The sequence below is a fragment of the Sarcophilus harrisii genome, chromosome 1, assembly GCF_902635505.1.
Source record: "Sarcophilus harrisii chromosome 1, mSarHar1.11, whole genome shotgun sequence".
Taxonomy (NCBI): Eukaryota; Metazoa; Chordata; class Mammalia; order Dasyuromorphia; family Dasyuridae; genus Sarcophilus; species Sarcophilus harrisii.
The window spans coordinates 118,230,695-118,251,156 of record NC_045426.1 but is presented as its reverse complement, the minus strand read 5'-3'; the positions used below and the strand labels follow the sequence as shown (position 1 = coordinate 118,251,156).

The window sequence follows — 20,462 nt, the reverse complement described above, 5'->3', positions numbered from 1 at the left end:
AGGCTCAGCCTGGATATCATTTCTTACTGGAAGGATTATCTGATCTCTTCTCTTCACTCTGCCCCCATCTAAAACTGTCTTTCCCCTCCTCAAGTTATCATATTCCAGTACTTTTTACTATATGTAAAGGTAGAATCTATTTTAAGTTTGTTTTAGTTGAGTTGATTTGTCTTTGTATTTTCAACACCTAGCATGATACTTTGCACATAAACTGTTTAATAAACATTTTTGATTGAAGTTTATGCAGTTCAAGCTCCTGGTTTTATAGATGAGACAATGGACTCCCAGAAAGATGAAGTAATTTGTCCCAAGTCATGAAACTCAGTGGTACATTGATCACTGGTTTGGGAGTCAGAGGATTCAAATACTACCTGTGATACTTAAATACCTGTGTGATATTGAGCAACCTACAACCTCTCTGAGCTTCAGTTTATTGACCTTGGCATGCATATCTCTGAGGACCTTCACAATTCTAGTTACGATTCTACAATTCTTGGCTTTTAGTACAACTCATGCACTTTCTTGACTGAGAGTGCCTGTTGGAGCCACAGCATTCAGGAAATATATTTGTTCCAGAGGATAACTCAATTTTAGAGTATTCATTATAACTATATCATCAAAGTAGTGTTTCAGCCAGTCATCAAAAAGAACAAGGAAACAGCTCCGCTACAAAGAGCCCTTCTTTGTAATGTTAATCATTGTGATGGAATTTTAATAGTACTATGAAGTGCCTTCACTAAAGTCCTGCTGAGATGCCTCATCTTGAGATGGAGGTGACCCTGGATTTCCCAAGCCTGGCTCTGCAAGGGTCACCCAAGCTGGAAAATCTCTAAGGTCCAGCCCAGCTAAAATCAGAAAGGTTTATCATCATAAGGTTGGCCCCAGAGAAACTGTTTTGCTGTCACAGAAATTCAGAAAGGCAAACTGCTCTCCTCTATAGGAGCTGAAATTTGCTTCAGTGAAAAAGGAATCCAAATTGATGAATTCATAATTTCTTGTATTGAATTATATGCAGTAATTTTTATGAAAACATAGATTAAGCATACTGATGCCTAATATATCTAAAGTGGTTTTCTCAGACCCAGAAATCAACTTATTCACCAACCATTGTTCCTAAAACCAAACTAATATTTGTGTCCATTTTAAAAGTAGCATGTGAAATCCAAAAAATCACTCAATTTAGAGGTAGCAGACTTAGGTACAAATGTGATCTGAACAAATTATTTTACTTTACAAGATCTAAATTTCCTGTTATGCAAAAATAATAAATTGCACTTGTGTATTCCATTATGTATGAACCCCTTGTCAAAATAAAACACATAGGATTATAAAACCAAACTAATTATAATGCAATAGTTATCAAAATATTAATTAAAAAAAACAAGCTCACAGAACTCAAGTTAAGAACCTCTAACTTAAATGGTCTTAAAAATCCCTTCAAACCTAAATCCTACAATCCATTTATTCTAAAAGCTAAATATTTCCAACCATGAATTCTCACCCAATTTTACATACATAGGATTTCTAAGTTAATATCTTTGTAATTGTGCAGCTTTACTACTTTATTAAGGTGAACACATACTTCTTCCTTTTCTTTTTGCAATACAAATGCTATCTAGCAGTCAATAAGCACTTAAAAGAAAATAGATGGCTCAGTGTCTAGAGTTCCAGGCCTCTTATCAGGAAGGCTCATCCTCCTATGTTCAAATCTACCCTTCAACACTTACTAGCTATATGACTCTGGGCAAGTCACTTAACCCTGTTTGCCTCAGTTTTTGATATAAATCTATAAAATGAGCTGGAATAGGAAATGATTATGGTAGAAGGAAATGGTATTTTTGCCAAGAAAACCCCAAATGGGGTCACAAAGAGCAGAACATGATTGAAAAATGACTGAATAATAATGCGGGCTAGAAACTGGAATAAGGGTTAGGGATGCAAAGACAGGTGAAAATAACTTCTACTTTCAAACATTTCACATTCTAATGATGGAATCAATATTCAAACAACTAGCTACATATAAGATATTTAGGCAGTAGATAAAAGATAATTGAAAAGAAAAAGCATTAGCTTCTGGGAGCACTGGAGAAAAATCCTCCTACAAAAGACAAAATTTAAGCTAAATCTTAATGGAAGTCAAGGATACTAAGAGACAGAAGTAAAGAGGGCAAAGATTAGTTCCATGCATATGAGAGGCAGTTGTATTACCTCTGAAAGTATATGAATTTTATAATGAGCTGTCTGATACATAGATCTAGTTATCGCTAGTCCTCTGATTAAGTCTTCAGTGGCTCCCTAACTCCCTTGCCAGACATTAAACTTTTCCTTGATCCATACAATCGCCTTGCCCATCTCATGCTCCAATCAAATTGGACTATCTGTCTTCCTTCCTCCTTCCCTGGAACATGCCCCCCACACTCTGATTTCTAATTCTCAGTACAAGTTATTCTCTATGCCTAGAATGATCTGCCCTTCTCATATTTCTCTGATAAATTCCTATCCATCCTTTAAGATCAAACTCAAAAATTTTCTTCAGAAAGCCTTTCCCTATTTCTCTTCTTGTTGGTAACAACTTTTCTTTTTGGATCTAACATGACACTTTGTTTAATGTACTTCTCAAATTCACTTAGCATGAATTATTTTGCATTGTAGTTATATGTATTTGTGCTTTAACTACACAAAAAAGCCTTTCCCTATTTCTCTTCTTGTTGGTAACAACTTTTCTTTTTGGATCTAACATGACACTTTGTTTAATGTACTTCTCAAATTCACACAAACACACACACACACACACACACACACACACTATAAGCTCTATGAGAGCTTATTTCTTCTCTAAACTTTGTACCTTCCCCAGTGCCTAATATTTTAACTGTAAAGTAAGGATGTTGGACTATGTAATCTCTGAGGTGCCTTCAGTTCTTAATCTATGATTCTGTGATTCTTTTAAGGAGGAATTTTATGAGACTGACAAACAGCTTTTATAATTGGAACAAATCATGCATGCCATTCAGTAATACTTGGAAATCCATCATGCATTTGATTTACACCCAGCATTAATAAATCACACAAAAGTAGCCCCTGTGTAGCCAAGATAGTAAACAAAAGTAAACATTGTGTTTCACCTACCTATTTGGCTAGACTCAGTGAAAACTCTGGCTGCATCCATTGGAAGAATGCCTTTAGTATTTGACTAGATTGGTTATTTCTGGAACCTTTTCTAGAATATTAACTTTATTTGCTCTAAATCTGCAGGAAGCCACAGTGGAAGTGCAATGAAATATAAATGATTAAAAAGCAAAGGAGAAAAAAAAAGTAGGTTGCTGTGTGTGTTTTTGTCACAACTTTCAGCAGCTCATATATTAACCACCTTCTTCTAAAGGCAGCAAGACCCTTATTGTTCTTTTTTCTCAAAAACTTTCCTAACTGGGCTTCATCATCAGTTCTTTTCCCAGGGAGTGGAAGCCCTGCCTGGAGAAAGAAACTAGGTTCAGATCCTGATTCTGCCACTTAATTGGGCAAGTCACTTCTCTCTGAGCCTCAGTTTCCTCACCTTTTAAACAAAAAGGTTAGCACTAGACAATCGCAAAGGACCTTTTCTGGCTTCAACATTTCTGGATTATTTTAGGTCTCTAAGTTCTATATACTTTCTCAAATGCACATGATATTCGAAAGTAATATGTTGTGATATTGCTGAATAATTTTTTCAGTCATGTTTTACCACCCCCAATATGAGAGTTTCTTGACAAAGATACCGGAGTGTTTTGTACTTTCTTCTCCAGCTCATGTTATAGATAAGAAACTGAAGTAAACAAGTGAATTGTCTAGCATCCACTGTGGTACCTAGCTGTCCCAAAACTAAGGTTTAATGTATACTGTTTGAGGAAGTCATGTTAACTAAGGAGAGAATGGCTGAGTCAGAGAATTAAATCACTTGTCCCACAATGGGACAATATTTTCTCTAGAGATTTTATTAAGTCAATATTCTCACCAATTCAATTCCTTTCCTAAGAAAGAAAACTTCAAAAAGAAAAAACAAAATTTGCCTGAAGATATTAATTATTTCCATTCCGTAGATATTTAATATATTATATTGACCAAACTGGTTTTGTTTGAGAAAACTAACACCACTGGGGTTAAGTAGGAAAAGAAATTTAAACTGGTTTAATGTCCTAAGTTGATTTCATTCTATTTTTTTTTCTAACAGTAATGAACAGCTTACAAATGCTAATGAGTAACTAATTTCATTTGCCTCCAAGAAAAGCAGTGAAGTAAAAAAGTATTTTAAAGTGAAAAACATCTCAATTCTATAAGTATTTCAGGTTGTCAGGACACTGAGATGTCTTGAATCTTTAAATATTTATATTAAAAGTATATAACATGGCAAGCACAAAATTGATTTTCCAGCAGTCTTACACACAGGCACTCATCTGCTTAATTATTTTAACCATTTATATGTGAATCAATTGGGAGGTAGATAGGAAAAGCTACCACTAAGTAGATTATAAATGTACTCTATATTGTACATTGTACAATACTGTAATATCCCAGTTAGATAAATACTTTCCAAATTTTAAAATTATTCCTTATTCACTGATTGAGTCAAATTACATATATATATATAATTTTACTTATTTCAGCACATTAAATATGAAAAAGGTTGTAGAATTAGTGTTTTCTTTTTGATAGATAAATTTGCTAATTTAATGCATATAGGAAAAGGGGGAGAAGATAAAAATGTATCTATCACAAAACTCCAAATCCACAGGGGAAATTTTATTTTTAAAATGGCAATTATAACGTCTTAAATTTCACTGAGGCATGTAGTGATTGATTGATATACTGCCTTTCTTAGGTGGAATATAGAGCAAGAATATATTGTAACAAGATAAATATCCACCTTAAAATGAAAAATATTATGATGAAATGTATATTCTCTAAGTATATCTCACTGGAGATTTTATTATGAGCTTACAAACCTTATGTTTACATATATACTATCAAACAATTTATGTTTTTTCTATGGAACAAATCTCTTATCACTAATTCAAATCAGTGAACATTTATTGAATATATGCTATATATGTGTGCGTATAGATACATACATACATATGTATGTATATACAAGGCTCTGATGGTTACCCTTGTACCCCTTTTTAAGAATTTGTATCCTGGCCCTGCTTTTAATTAAATATGTAACAAATTATTTCCCCTCTTTGGGGCTGTTTCCTTTTCTTAAAATGAAAAGGTAAAATGAGAGCTTTTCCTAAAATGAAAGGATGAAACAATGGTTTCTGTGGTACCTTCTTTTTATTGGGCATGCACATTTGGGATCACTATTAAAACCAGACCCTATGCTCTTTACCAACAATCCCCATACATAAATTGACACTACAGACTGCAGTTCATTAGCCAAGCATTATAAAAAGAATTCACTGGGTTTTAGGTCTTTCGCAGTTCAAATTTGTGTTTTATGCTTAAGAGGCTTTACTTCCTAAACTGCCAAGGTGCCAAATCTGTCATGGTACCAATATGAATAGGATGAAAGACCCTGGAAAACATGCTCTTACACTTATTTCAAATGTCAGTACCAAAGATGATTGCTTGTGTTATAGCTGAACAGGGAAAGGTCAGATCTCAGCCTTGCACAGATTTTCTTTTTTTTAAATCAGCCCACAAGGCACCTTTAAAAAATAAAAAGACTATGCTCCACAGAGAAATATATGGATATTGAAACAACTGCAGTCAGATGTGTTTGTCACTTGCTGATATCAATCATTACTCTCCATAATTAAGGGAGTGAGTGGCTATTTGTGTGGGTGCTTGGTAAATCAATGTTCAATTTGCTGCTTTAAGTACATTTTATATAAATATTTAAAACAATCCAATGCTACAAATACCTTGAGGAATATATAATTGTGAGCTTTTTCATTACAAGATACTTATTTTACAAGAGACATGTTCTGCTTGCATCTATTAACAATGAGCAATGCCACATGCCGTAAAACCTTATTAAGTCAGCTTCAGTTTATCAAAATTGTGTGTAATTCAAAGCAATCCTATTCCCCTTTCCCCCATCATATGTCCTATTGTTCTTTAATAATGATATTCATACCTGTTTCATTGAAAATACATTTTCCGGCCCCATGGATTTCAAATTAATGAAGTTTTATAGTTCCCTATTTTCACTATTCCTTGAAATATTAGCCCATACAATTCCCACTTCAATATTCTGAAGTCAACAGCTATATCATAACTGCATTCCTGCCCTTCATAATGCTCTTCCTATCACTTTCACATAACAACAAACACTACTCAAATACAGTACTTGCAATTAAACTAAACAACTGGCCACTCCCTAGGTCTCTCTTCTTCCTCTCCATAGTATTTCTCTCCTCCTACTGTATTCCTCTCTCTATTCCTCCAGCCCCCAACTGACTTTTGTAAGCACTTGAGTCAAACATCTACCATAGCTTCTGATGACTGATACCAAAAAGTGTAAATATCCTATAAGCCAGGGTCACACTAGAAGCTCTCTGCACACTGCCACTCCCTGCCCTTGTCTGCTTTGTTCCTAATCTTTCTTCCCTTAATCCCAAATATCCTAAGATTCTTTCCTCTTTTTTGTACAACTTCCACATGGATAATCAGCAGTCAGAGATGATGGTGTACGGTAAAATCAGCACAGGGCCAAGCTAAATTTAATTTTGTCATTTGTGTATTGGATAACACAAACACACACACACACACACACACACACACACACACACACACTGCTTCCCACAACAATGACACATTTTGTTTATTATTATCAGAAAGCCATCAGCGACTCTCATGTTGCATTATGGTTTTAACCAAGGTCTTTGAGGAGAGAAGGGGATTATTTAGGTTGAAAAAGAAAAGCAATTTTAATTTTAAATATGGAAACACAGTCTTACCTTTCCCTTGATTTGTAGGAAAGGGGTTTCCAAAGTCCTGCTGTTTTGGCTTCAAAGAATGTGACATTGGCATTCCTGGCCCCTGAGGGACCTGAAATAGAGGTTTTCCATTGGTAACCACTTGTCTCCTGGGGCTCAGTGCTGGAAGGTGGATGGGGCTATCCGCTGAGTTGTTCTGAGGAACTATCCCTCCTCCTGAGTGCAGCTTGAGATGGAGATTTCCAACAGCAGGGCTGGGAGTACTGCCATTGGATGATGGGCAAGATGTCCCTGATGGGACTCTGACAGGAGGGATGTGCTGGCTACTGATCATCCCTGGCCCCTGTGGAGTGCCTGATGTACGGTGGAGATTCATGCTGCATGACCTTCCATTCATTGTGAAAAGCCAATGGCTAGGGGTCAATAATCCAGTGCCACTGGTGACTCCTTTCAGGCCAATTCCAGTAAATTACCCATGATGTAGGATTTATGCCTGTTTTAAAAACAAACACAGGAATTTTTTAAAGTTAAGAATTAAAATACTTCATTAGAATAGTCTATATCCATAGAATCTATATAAAGGTTTTTTAAAAGGGGGATACCTATGTCACAATTGTAATAAACAAATGGTCTCTTTTCTTAGGAAATAGTTCATTTTGACACCTGTAGATTTCTAGCGTAGGAGAAACACAACTCAATATTTGTGAGTATGACATAGATATTAAATAAGTTCTTAGTGGCTTCTTTAATTCTAGAAACTGAGACTAAGAAAGTTTTAAAAGTCTGGCCAAAGGAATGATTAGGACCAATGATAAAACATACTGTTCATCTCCTAAAAGAAGGAAGTAGACTCAGGGTATAGAATGAAAATATTTTAGTCATGACCAAGACATAATTTGTTTTGCTTGACCGAGTATTTGTTGAAAAAGTTTTTTGTTTTTCCTTTAGATAAGGGTGGTGATGGAAAGAAAAGAAAACAGATTCAAGTTAACTAAAAAATTTAATTTCAAAAAAAGAAAGGTGCTACAACAAATTTCCGAAATAAGCAAGAAAGGTAGATGTTGTCTATGAGCAAGTACTCATGGGCAAACCAAAATTTTAAGAGTGATTTCTCTTTGTAATGAATTTGTTGTGTTCCCCCAATCCCTCTATGTAACTGGTTCCTAAAACGGTTTCAGCATGTATTTTTACTCAGATGATGCCCTTATGTGACACAGAATAAAAAGTGAGCCATGACAAATCTTGGCTTCCTTAAGTTTAGGAAAATAGTCGCTTGCAGAAAGCTAGGAAGCAAAGCCAGCAATGCTAGCTTAATAACTTCATATTACACATAAGTACATCAATAAGTCTAAGCTACAATATCACAGACATTTGGTTTTTTAACCCTGGAAGAGGAAGAAGGAGAAAGAATGCATGAAAATGAAATATAAGCAAAAGAACAAAGAAATTTAATGCTCTAAGTTAGATTCATCCCACATGGAATTGTAAAAGACAACTAGAAAGGAACTCGGTGATGATGATGTGACATCTTATTTTACAACTGAGGAAACTCAAAAAAAAAAAAATGAGGAAACTTATTGTGGCCTAAAATAAGTCATGTAGGTAGCAAGCAGAAGAATCAAGGCTTGAACCCTGCTTTCCTGATGCTATGCTATAACAGATGAGACATGTAGAAAAATCAAGTCCAGTGATGTTTGGAGGCAATGCTTCCCACTCCATCCCATCCACAGTCATCAGAGTCACATTTTGAAATCGTTCACCAACAATGTCACAATGGCCCCCAAATATTTAAAGTTCCCATTTGAATGTACCCCTCAGAAGTAAATAGGGAGAATGGGATGGAAAGGCCAGAAACTCCAGAAAGAGGTTAAGCATCCTCAAATCAGACATTTTTAAATCTCTCAGTTTTACTCAACTTCAATGCATTTTTTAAAATTTCCCCAGTTGTTAGTGTTATTGCTATTCTTGGAAACTTGTATATACTTTGTATATATTTTCTATTGACTTATTTTTTATATGTTGTTTCCTCCAAAGGAAATGTCAACTCCTTGAAGGTAGGGACTATTCCATTTTTTGTCTTTTTTTCCCAAATGATTCATCTACTGCCTAGAATAATTATAATGATTGATAAACGCTCATTGGGGGGAAAACTGACTACAGCTCTTTAGGACCATCACCAAAATGAAGTCTGTTAACTTAGTTTTGAACCAAGGAAGGATTTTCTCTCACTTTGCCCATACGTCCCAGAGTCCAAAACCAAATATTGATCTGCTGATGATGTGACTGATAACCAGATAACTTCAGTCTTGTGAAGTGTGAACCCATCTTGTAGCAGTTTCAAATGCACCTTAAAAGAACTCACTCGTTTGAATGGAATAAAATGAAACCTGAGCAATTCAAGGAAGCAGCAATGAAATTGAAATCATCATCATCATGGTACCTGCTATTTCAATGACATCCCACTATTATCCTGCAAAAATAGTGCTGATCCAAAGAAACTGGGAACATGATCAAAATGATAACTCATGATTTAAAACCCTTCATCTTACTCTTCCACCTACTGAATTCCTACTGATATTTATACTCTGAATCCAATTCAATTGCTACCCTTTGAATTGAAGCCTTCCTTGTATTTTTCAATTACTTTCTCCCTTAGGCTGTTTTATACTTCTCTAATGTACTTTTTAGGTAATACTGTGAAAAAAATCTATCTGGAATGATATCTGCATTCCCCTCTTAGATTGTAAACTTCATGAAGACAGAAATCACTGGGATTTTAAGCAATTTTGTTATCTTCCTCAGAATTCAGCACAATGATCTATATAGACCCTAGGTAAATGTTTACTGAACAAATGAACTAACATTTATATGGTGGCTTAAGGTTTATAATTTACTTTCTTCAACCCACCTTTAAAGGTGGGTTCTTCCCACTTCCTATAAAGGAAGAACTAAATAAAGACAGGTAAGAGAATTACAGAACCTCAGGGGATGAAAGGGACCCAGCCTTTCCTTCGTTCTATATATAGGAACCCTGTCACCTTACTTTCGAGGCATGCTGGGAATCAGCACCCATTCAAGAAAACCACAATTCATGACCCTCCACTGTTATGTTTCTTTTGTCATCCAAGCATAGGAAACATTGGTTCAAAACAAAAAACATTCAAAAAATAAACATATTAAAATAATAAGGCAGGTTCTTCCTTTATCATCACTTAGATGTATACATAATCACCTCATCAGTGAGAGATGAGACTTACACAGGAAACACCAATTCATACTCCCAAGTTGACATCTTTGCTGGAAACTTTTTTGCCCTATCACCCGTTGTTCTTTCTTGCTTTCTTCGCTATGCTAATAACACTAAGTGATATAATAAAGCTGCACTTATTCCTCTTTATTTTTCTGTTCTTTGCTTTTAACCCAAATGAGCTGCTCCCTGCTACATCATAAACTATGAACTCTCTTCTCCCACTGGAAGACTATATCAACTCTTTTAGCTCTTAGCCCCAGGCATTACTATTAGAAAGCTTCTCATTTGAGATATGGCCAGCATTTGTCTCTTGAACTGAACTCCATTGCTCACACATAGATTCTCCCAGTCTAAACTCTTTTTGTTATGGTCAGAAAATTCCTTATAAATTTGTTTGCCAGCTTATATCAATGAATTACATCCCGAGAGTCCACTTAATAAAACAATAAAGGATCTAGGGCAAACTGTGTTAAAGATGAGATTTCTAACTTCCATTATGCTCCTAATCTAACCTGAGTCCCTATAAACCAGAGGTGTCAAACAAGAAAAGGCCAGCAACATTCTAGAATGTGCTCCAAGATCAAATACATTTGAGAAATATTTGACAAAATAAATAAAAATTCAATAGAACATATATAATATTAATATGTGATTTCCTAAGTCGGTATGAAGCTGGCATGAAACCTTATTAATGATTTAGTAGTTCCTTTTTATTTGATTTTGACACACTGCTACAAATTATTCTCAGAAATAAGACTACAAGGAAGCTGGTGGAGCTGGTGACCTTTATCCTTTTTCCCCTAATCATGGAATCATTGCATTGTGGAGCTAACAACCTTTGTACCACACACACACACACACATACACAAACACATCTCCAAGCAAAATTTCTCTGCTCCCTACAATTGTTTAGAAAATCTAGGACAATACCATTTAATCCAACTATACCACAACTAGGTCTATATTCCAAAGAGATTACCTCCCCCCCCAAAAAAAGGTGGGTTGGGGGAAGGACCTCCATATAAAAATATTTTTAGCAGCTCTTTTTTGGTACCAAAGAACTGGAAATTGAGGGAATACCCATCGATTGGGAAATGACTGAACTAAGTTGTGGTGTATGATTATAATGGAATACTTTTGTGCTATAAGAAATGATGAGCAGACAGATTTCAGATTGCTGTCTTGGGGAGGTAGGAGAGGAGAAAGAGAAATCTGGAACTCAAAATCTTATAAAAATGAATGACAAAAACAATCTTTATATGTAATTGAAAAAATAAAATGCTACTTTTAAAAAAGAAAATCTAGGGCAAGAAAAAAAAATCTCATTTAGAGAGATGTAATGAGAAAAAACTGATTTGTAGAGGACATACATTTCTCAAATAATCTATTGTCCTTCAAGAGTAAGCTGAAACCAGCTCTAACTGGTCTGAAAGGGCCAATTGTTAAAATGTTCAGTGTGAACATTTACACCTTTGAAATCATCAAAATACAAATCAGGGCTTATTGTTTGGGGGGGTTTTTGTTTGTTTTTGCCAATTGTCTAACTTTTTAAAAATTATGGGAAAAATGTTTAAAATATGGATTGAACTTAAAAGTGTTTCCTGTATTTTTCAGAGAGCTTATTAAATATTTACTAGAATACCACTGGATAATACACATAATTCTGTCCTGATTATTGCTATTATATATACGTATATACATACATATATATATATTTTGCTGAGGTAATTGGGGGTTAAGTAATTAGCCCAGGGTCACCCAGCTAAAAAGTGTTAAGTGTCTGAATCCAGATTTAAACTCAGATCCTCCTGATGTCAGGGCTAGTGCTCTATCCACTGCACCACCTACCTGCCCCTGGTTTATATTATAGCCAAACCCCATCATAATGTTATACCACTGTAACTGTTCAACTGATCAGTGAGTACAATAGAAAGATTCAGAACCACAGAACTTAGGTTTGAATCCTGTCTCTACCATTTACTCTTTCCCTGATCTTCAACAAATTACTTAAACTAGCCCTGGGCCTTGGCTTCCTCATTTATAAAACAAGTGATTTGGATCTGATGACCTCTAAATTCCCTTCTAGGTCTAAATCCATGATCACTTCAGTCATACAAATTATGTGATTTCTTTCTGCTCCCTTCTACCTATCCCTTGCTCCGTTCCCAGGACCATCTTTTGGAACAATTTACCTTTAAGATTGCATAATAGATTAGTTAAGAGTAACATTTAAAGATAGATAAGATAAATTCCAACCACTTGCATCTTGATTTAAGTTTGCTAGAGCCATAAAATGAAAGAGATAATAGTTCAGAATAGACTTCCCGTCTTTGCCCTGGAAAGACTTCAATGCAATCTTTCTAGTATTCATGTTTAAGAAAACTATATTCTATTCCCTTTCAGTCTATTGATTTATGGGTGATTATGGCAAGTCATTTTGTTTCCTGGTGTTTTACCAGATAACATTTGCCATTTATTTCTCAGACATTAATTAAATAATGTTTGTGGAGCCCTTTGAACTCTACAAAGGAAAGTACTTACACAGTACCAGAAAAAAAAAATCAAAAGAAATATGATTTACTGGCAGTTTACTTAAACTGGGGAATTGTCCAGCAGTACTGGAAATATGAGTCACTGAGTCTATGGTCCAAGTGACAACTGTCTGTAAATTTTTAGACTGTGTCCATTTCCAGGTTTTTAAAACAAGGGAGTCATTTTTGGCAGCAAGAACACATACAATCAGGAATTCTCATCAAAAATATGAACAAAAACATATTTACTTATTATACCATTAGTTTGGGTCATTAAGATAAAGATGTTATAGAAAAGAATAAATAATTAAATAGCAGAGAACTTAATTAGACATTGGACATTTGCACCTGCCTGTCTATTTTGGGTTTTTTTTTTTGTTTTTCTTTTATAAATTGTACCCTTTATTTTAAATATTTTTAAGGTAAAAGTAAAAAATAAAAATTATAATTTAAAATGTGACATCGCAATAACATAGCTAGCAAGAAAAATTATTACTACCATGATGAAAAAGTGATAAAACTAATAATAGTTTCTTCATCCAATCTGATCCAAAAAGCTTGGAGATAAAACAATTTTTTATTTTCATCAACATTGCAGTTTTCCACAATAACTATCATTGAATAGTGTTCAGTATCAAACTCCAGATTAAAAAATTAATTCTAGCATATTTTAGACATATACTCCAGCTCTAAAACAATAACTTTTCAACAACTTGATTGAGTTGGATAGTATATAGGATATAATAAGTGGCTTTTCTTCTCAAGAACCTCAATGGACTTCCCATTTCCAACTAAATGGTAATAGAATTTTTCACTGACATTTAAAGCCTTCCACAGTTCAGTTCTAATCTACTTTTCAAGACTCCTTTCATACTACTCACACAATATTCCATCTGAACTGGACTCATCCTCTTGTCCTGCATTACTTTTGTCTTGTCCTAGAATATTTATTTTCCTAACACCCAGCTCAAACACTATCCTCTTCAAGAAGTTTTTTCTGAACCCTCCCCCAACTATATATTTTTTTCCATAAGAAAATTATCCTGTATGCGTATGTATATGTGTCTGTATGTGTCTGTGTGTATAGTTGATTATCTTTTCCTTTTTCTATCCTGTACCATCTCTGTATCTGGAATGAATTCCTACAACCTCTGATTCTTGACGTTTTTTTTCTTCCTTCAAGGATCAAGATACCAACTTCTATATGACATTTTCTTGAGCTTTCCAATTCAATCCTTATCTTCTACTCGATTTTCTTAAGTGAGCTCCCTTTCCTTAAATTTATCACAGTATTTACCTTGACCTCTCCTACAAATTATCAGGTGCAATTAAATTATAAATATTTATTAATCACCTACTATATATTAGGTATTGTGCTAAGTGTTAAAGTTACACACACACATACACACAAAAAGAAAAATTACTCTTTTTCCTCAGAGAGCTGACAATCTGGTAGAAGGGAAAATAATATATAAAAGACAAAAAAGGTAAGGAAGGGCATCCAACTCAGGGGCATAGTCAAAGAGTCAGAATAGTCTTATAGTGAAGACAAGCCAAGAAGAATGATTGTGTTTTTTTCAAAATTAAGCTTCCTGGGAAGATGACAGAGGAAAGACAATACCCAAATTCCTCTCTAAACAACTTTAAAATAATGCCTCAAAATTAATTCTGGAATAGTAGAACCCACAAAAGGATAGGGTGAAATAATTTTTCAGCACAAGACTATTTAGAGGCTTGGCAGGAAAGATCTGTCACACCAGAGGTGAGAGAGGAACTCAGTCCAGGATAACTAATGCCCCTGCAAGACAACAGGAGCCTGTTTTTTAGCAGCAGGTTTTGGAGGCAACTGAATCTGCCGCAGCTGCTTCCAGAGCTCTCTACTCATAGACAATAAAGGACAACTGGTCAGAAAAAGATTACAGAGGTCCCTTTGTTGGTACCGAGTGGAAGACTGTTCCATTACTTACATACATATCTTATTAAAGAACAAAGGCAAGAAAGATTATTAGCACACTGAGCTTGTGGCCTTTGGAGAATAAGGATCCTATCATAGTTACAAGGCATAAAAGAATGCTTGTTGTCATTCAAGTACCAGAGTATATGCCAGGAGAGCAGTAAACACACCTCTCCTTAGATTACACCACCTTGGAAGCTGAAAATTTACAGACCCCTAGAACTAACTCTGAAAATAGCTGCACAAAAAAACCTGAAGCTTGGGATAGTACACCAGGATCAGAGCCCAATTTTAACATAAAATTAAAAGTCAAGAAATGACTTGGAGAAATGAGCAAACAACAAAAGAATCTGACCATAGAAAGTTACCATGGGGGCAAAGAAGAAAAGAACACAAACTCAGAAAAAAATAATGAAGTCAAAGGCTACATCCAAAATCTCAAATGTGAATTGATCTCAGGACAAAAAAAAAAGAATCTTTATAAAAGCTCAAATGGGATTTTAAAAATAAAATTAGACAGACAGGGAGAAGAAAGTTGAGAAAAAACAAATTAGAGCAATGCAAGAAAATCATGGGGAGAAAAGAATCAAAAGGCTTGCTAAAGGAGGTATAAAAATACTGAAGAAGAAAAAAAAAACAGCTTAAAAAACAGAATAGGCCAAATAGTAAAAGAAATACAAAAATCTACTAAAGAGAAGAACTCCTTAAAAAACAGAATTGACCACATAAGGAAATATGTACAAAAATTTACTGAAAAAAGAACGATTTCTTAAAAAAAAAGAAATGTCCAAATAGAAAAGGAGGTACAAAAATTAGATTAAGAAAATAATTCCTTAAAAATTAGATTTGGGCAAGGATCTAGAAAATAGATTGAGGAGAGAAATTTTAAGAATCATTGTACTACCTGAAGGCCATGATCAAATAAAGAGCCTGGATATCATATTTCAAGAAATGAAATCCTAATACTGCCTTAAAACCTAGAACCAGAGAGCAAAATAGATATTGAAAGAAGTCATTGGTAACCGCCTTAAAGAGATCCCAAAATGAAAACTATAAGAAATATTATAGCCAAATTCCAGAGCTCCCAGGTCATAGAGAAAAGACTGCAAGTAGTCAGAAAGGAAAAAATCCAACTATCATGAAGCCATAATCAGAATAATCTAAGATATAACAGCTTCTATATTAAAGGATCAGAAGATTCAGAATATGATATTCCAGAAGGTAAAAAAAGCTAGCATTACAACCAAAACTTATGTACTCGGCAAAACTAAGTATAATACTTCAAGGGAAAACAATAGATGTTCAATGAAATAGAAGATTTTCAAACATTCCTGATGAAAGACTAGAGCTAAATAGAAAAGTTGACTTTCAAATACAAAAGTTAAAAGAATCACATAAAGATAAACAGGAAAGGGAAACCATAAGGGATTAAATTAAATAAAATTAAATTGTTTACATTCCTACATAGGAAAATGAAACTTGTAATTCCTTAAAAAATTTCTCATTATTAGAGCAGTTAGAAAGAATTTACAGACAGAGGAAGTGGCTATGAGCTGTATATGATGAGATGATAAAAAAAATTAGGGGTTGAGAAAGAGAAATGTACAGGGGGAAGGGAGAGATAGAATGGTGCAATTATTTCATATGAAAGAGATAAAAGAGCTTTTACAGTGGAGCAAAAATGGGAAGGCAAGAAATGCTTGAACTTTACTATCATCAGAATTAGCTCAACAAGGGAATAACACACATTCAGTTGGGTATAGAAATCTATTTTTCTGTATAACAAAATAGAAAGGGATAAGGAAATAAGAGGAGGGGATGATGAAAGAGTGATGGAAAAGTGGGTTCATTGAGGAAGGTAGTAGTTAGATGCAAAACAGTTTTGAACATGGACAGGAAAAAAGAAGAGCGTAGGAAAAATGGGAAAAATAGGGTGGAGGAAAATACACAGTAATCATAACTGTGAAAAAATATTTATACCAAGTACTTCTGATAAAAGTCTCATTTCTGAAATGTATAGAGAATTGAGTCAAATTTATAAGAATTCCCTAATTATTAAATGGCAAAGGATATGAATAGGCAATTTTCAAATGAAATAATAAAAGCTATATATATATAATCATATGAAAAATGTTTTTAATGATTAGAGAAATGCAAATTAAAACAACTCTGAAAATCTACCTTATACCTATCAAGTATAAGCTAAATGACAGAAGAGAAAAATGACAAATGTTAGAGGGAATATGGAAAAATCCAGACACTAATTTGCAATCCTGGTAGAGTTGTGAACCCATCCAATCATTCTGGGAAGCAATTGTATCCCAAAGAGATCATAAAAAAGGAAAGGAACTAAATGTACAAAATATTTATAGCAGGTCTTTTTGTAGTGGCAAAGAATTGGAAATTGGGGGAATGCCCATTAATTGGGGAATAGTTAAAGTGGTATATAATTATGATAGAATGCTATTCTACTATAAGAAATGATGAGCAGGATGCTCACAGAAAAACTTGGAAAGACTTATATGAAGTGATACAAAGTGAATATATATACCATACACAGTAACAACAATACTGTACAATGATCAGCTGAATGGTTTAGTAAGTAAGTTATACTTACGATAAAAATGTGCTATCTACCTTCAGAAGAAAAACTTAAAAGAGTCTGAATACAGATTAAAGCATACTTTTAAAAAACCTGTTATTTTCCTTTTTTGTTTGTTTTCTTGTACAATTTGACTAATATGGAAATGCATTTCGCACATGTATAACCTATACCAAATTATTGGTCATCTCAAGAAAATTGTAGGGGAGAGAAGGAGAGAAGGAAGAGAATTTGGAACTCAATTTTTAAAAAATGAATGTTATATAGTTTTAATATGTTTAACATAGATTATTTGCCATCTAGGAGATGGGTTGGGAGGAAGGGGGAGAAAATTTTGTACACAAGGTTTTGCAAGGGTCAATGTTAAAAAAATTAATCATGAATATGTTTTGACAATAAAAAACTTTAACAAAAATATTACAATTATTTATATATTATATGTATAATTATGAAAAAATAAAATTATATAAAGAAGAAAAATATAAAAAATAACTTTCCTCTTAGAAAGCAAGGAAACAAAAAAAAGAATAAAGTTATTATGGCTTAGTGTTACACTACCTCATATCACAATTATTTATGCAAGGACTATATCCAGAAGAAAAAATCTCATCAAGGTTAACTTCTCCTAAGTCAGGTTGACAAGATTAAAGGTTAAGTTTTTGCTCTGGTATTAAATACTTCTTTCTCCCTATTAGACAGTTTAAAAAGGAAGCAACTAGGTGGCTCAGTGAATAGAGCACTAGGTCCGGAGTCGAGAAGACCTGAGTTCAAATTCAGCTCAGATGCTTACTAGCTATGTGACCCTGGGCAAGTCACTTAGTTTCTGTTTACCTTAATCTCCTGGAGAAGCAAATGCAAACTAGTCCAGTATCCAAAACTACATGAGAACAGTATTGGCATGTGATATTGTCCTCAGAGTCACAAAGAGTGAAACATGACTGAAAAACAACAACAATATAATGAAAAAGCATTACTACCCCCACAGATGAAGTCATTGAGTCCTAAGGTGTTTTGTTTCGTTTCATTTTGTTTTGTTTTTTGCTAAACCATGGGCTTACAAAAAAAAAAATCAAAGTTAGTTGCTGAGAGAATTGTATAAAGATGTTTATGCATATTAGATTTAACATATATTTTAACATATTTCATATATACTGGTTTGCCTGCCATCTAGGGGAGAGGATGGGGAGAAGGAGGAGAAAATCTGAAACCCAAGGCTATTCAAGGGTCAATGTTGTCAAATTGCCCGTGCATTTATTTTGAAAATAAAAGGCTTTATTAAAAAATAAATAAACCCAATTATATTTCTGCTCTTTGCAATATTACAAGTCTGGATCCTGTATCCCTTAGTTAGAGAAAACAATGACCATATACAAGAAAAGAAGATTTAATAATTAGTGTCAAGGTATATTATATTCAATAGGTGTGTAGTCCTTGACATTTTGGTACCTGTCCTATATAAAAGCCCGTAAATACTTCTACCTTTTATAGTTCATCAAACCATTCATCTATCTATTCACTGGGAAAAGGCACTGGGAATAGAAAGATTGTGAAAGTCCCTCCCTTCAAGGAAATGTATTCTATCAGGACAGCCAACATGTGCATATATAAGTAGATATGAAATACATGAAAGATAGTTAATGAAGTAAGAAACTAGAATTTGTGTAATTAGTAAAGGTTTCATGTTAAAGGTAATACCTTTGCTGCATCTTGAGTGATGTGAGGAATTCTATGTCATAGAGGGAAAGAAGGATAGCATCCAGAATTCTAGCTCACTAGTGTAAAGGTTAAATGACAAAAGCTTGATTATTATGTATAAAGACCTAAACAAAGATTAGCCTTTCTGTAGCATTTCTCTAACAGGAAAAGGTGGTATTCAGGAAATCCTAGCTAACCTAAAGTATTTCTGACTTTGTTTATTATTAATTATTCATTTGTTTAAAGCATTTAATAAATTCCACTTTCAATTTTTTTAAAAAAGCTAACTGTTGCCCTCACTATCTAATGGAAGACAAAAAGCAAACAAATAAATACAAAGCAAGATAAATAGGAAATAAGTATATGGGGTTCAGAAAAGCCTCCTGTTAAAGGTAGTTAAAAGGAAGCCAGTAGATAGAGAAGGGGGGAGAGAATATTCCATGCATAGGGGACAACTACAGAAAGTTCTGGGAGACCAAAGATAGAGTGTCTTGTTCATAGCACAGCAAAAAAAGCCAGTTTCATTGCACAAGAGAGTGCATACCTGACAGGGAGTAATGTATTAAAAAAAAAAAAAAAAAAAAAAAACTGCAAAGGGGCTTTGAAGACTAAATAGTACTTTAAATTAATCCTGGAGGCACTAGTCTTTATTAATTTTAGCCAGGGGGGAAGATTTGCACTTAAGGAAAATCAGTTTGGTGACTGGATGGAGGGTGATTAGAAAGAGAAGAGATTTAAAGCAAATGAATATACCAGCAGGTTATTGCAATAGTCTAAGAATGAGATACAGGAAAGAGGGAAGAAAATCTTATATGGGAAGAAAGAGTTGACACTGACCTACCTCCATACATACTAATTTTTCTCATCCCTTATTTTTGAGAGAGGGATTCAAATATTTCAAAAATTCCCTGGGGAAGGTGAGATTCATGAGAGAGTTAAGAGGCCTGTCTCTCTAGCGCTCTAAGTGGTGGTTTGCATGAGTGAAGCTTTTGCTATTGATTCAAATAATGCCTCAAATACTTATGACCTGCACCATTCTGTGTCTCAGTTTTGATGGCTATAAAATGGGATAATAACAGCACAGATACAATTTACAGATTTGTGTAGCTAGCTATTTATCTAACTTGGCATGTACTTAGTGTCTAGCATTGATTCATTGTATACAAGAGGCATTTAATAAATATTTGCTGAATTGAATTCAATAAAATCAATAGCAAATGTTTCACTCATAAAAACAAACTCAGTAGTGGAAATAACTATGAAAGCAGAGTTTAAAAGCAACAAGATAGCTATATTATCTTGCACTCTTCGTTTCTAGAACTTGATATTTTTTATCTGTAACATGAAAAATGGTTAAACTAATAAGCTGGAGCTTCTTTCCAGGTTCAACATTCTATAATTTTTCTAGACCACTTAGAATTAATAATAATCTTTCAGACTAAGAAATGTGTATATTGGGAAGGGTTGAGGACTTTAAGGTATATGAAATAAGATAACACAATCCTCAGGATAG

The 20,462-nt window shown here is 34.1% G+C and overlaps 1 protein-coding gene across 1 annotated transcript in view; it reads right to left on the bottom strand.

The window, feature by feature from the left end:
- GLIS3 (GLIS family zinc finger 3) overlaps nucleotides 1-20,462 on the bottom strand; it is a 597,159-nt gene that overhangs the window by 563,246 nt on the left and 13,451 nt on the right. Inside the window, exon 2 of the mRNA XM_031962195.1 lies at nucleotides 6,939-7,410. Coding sequence (XP_031818055.1) covers nucleotides 6,939-7,314 — 376 coding nt within the window. The 5' untranslated portion in view covers nucleotides 7,315-7,410. The remainder of the gene's footprint in view (nucleotides 1-6,938; nucleotides 7,411-20,462) is intronic.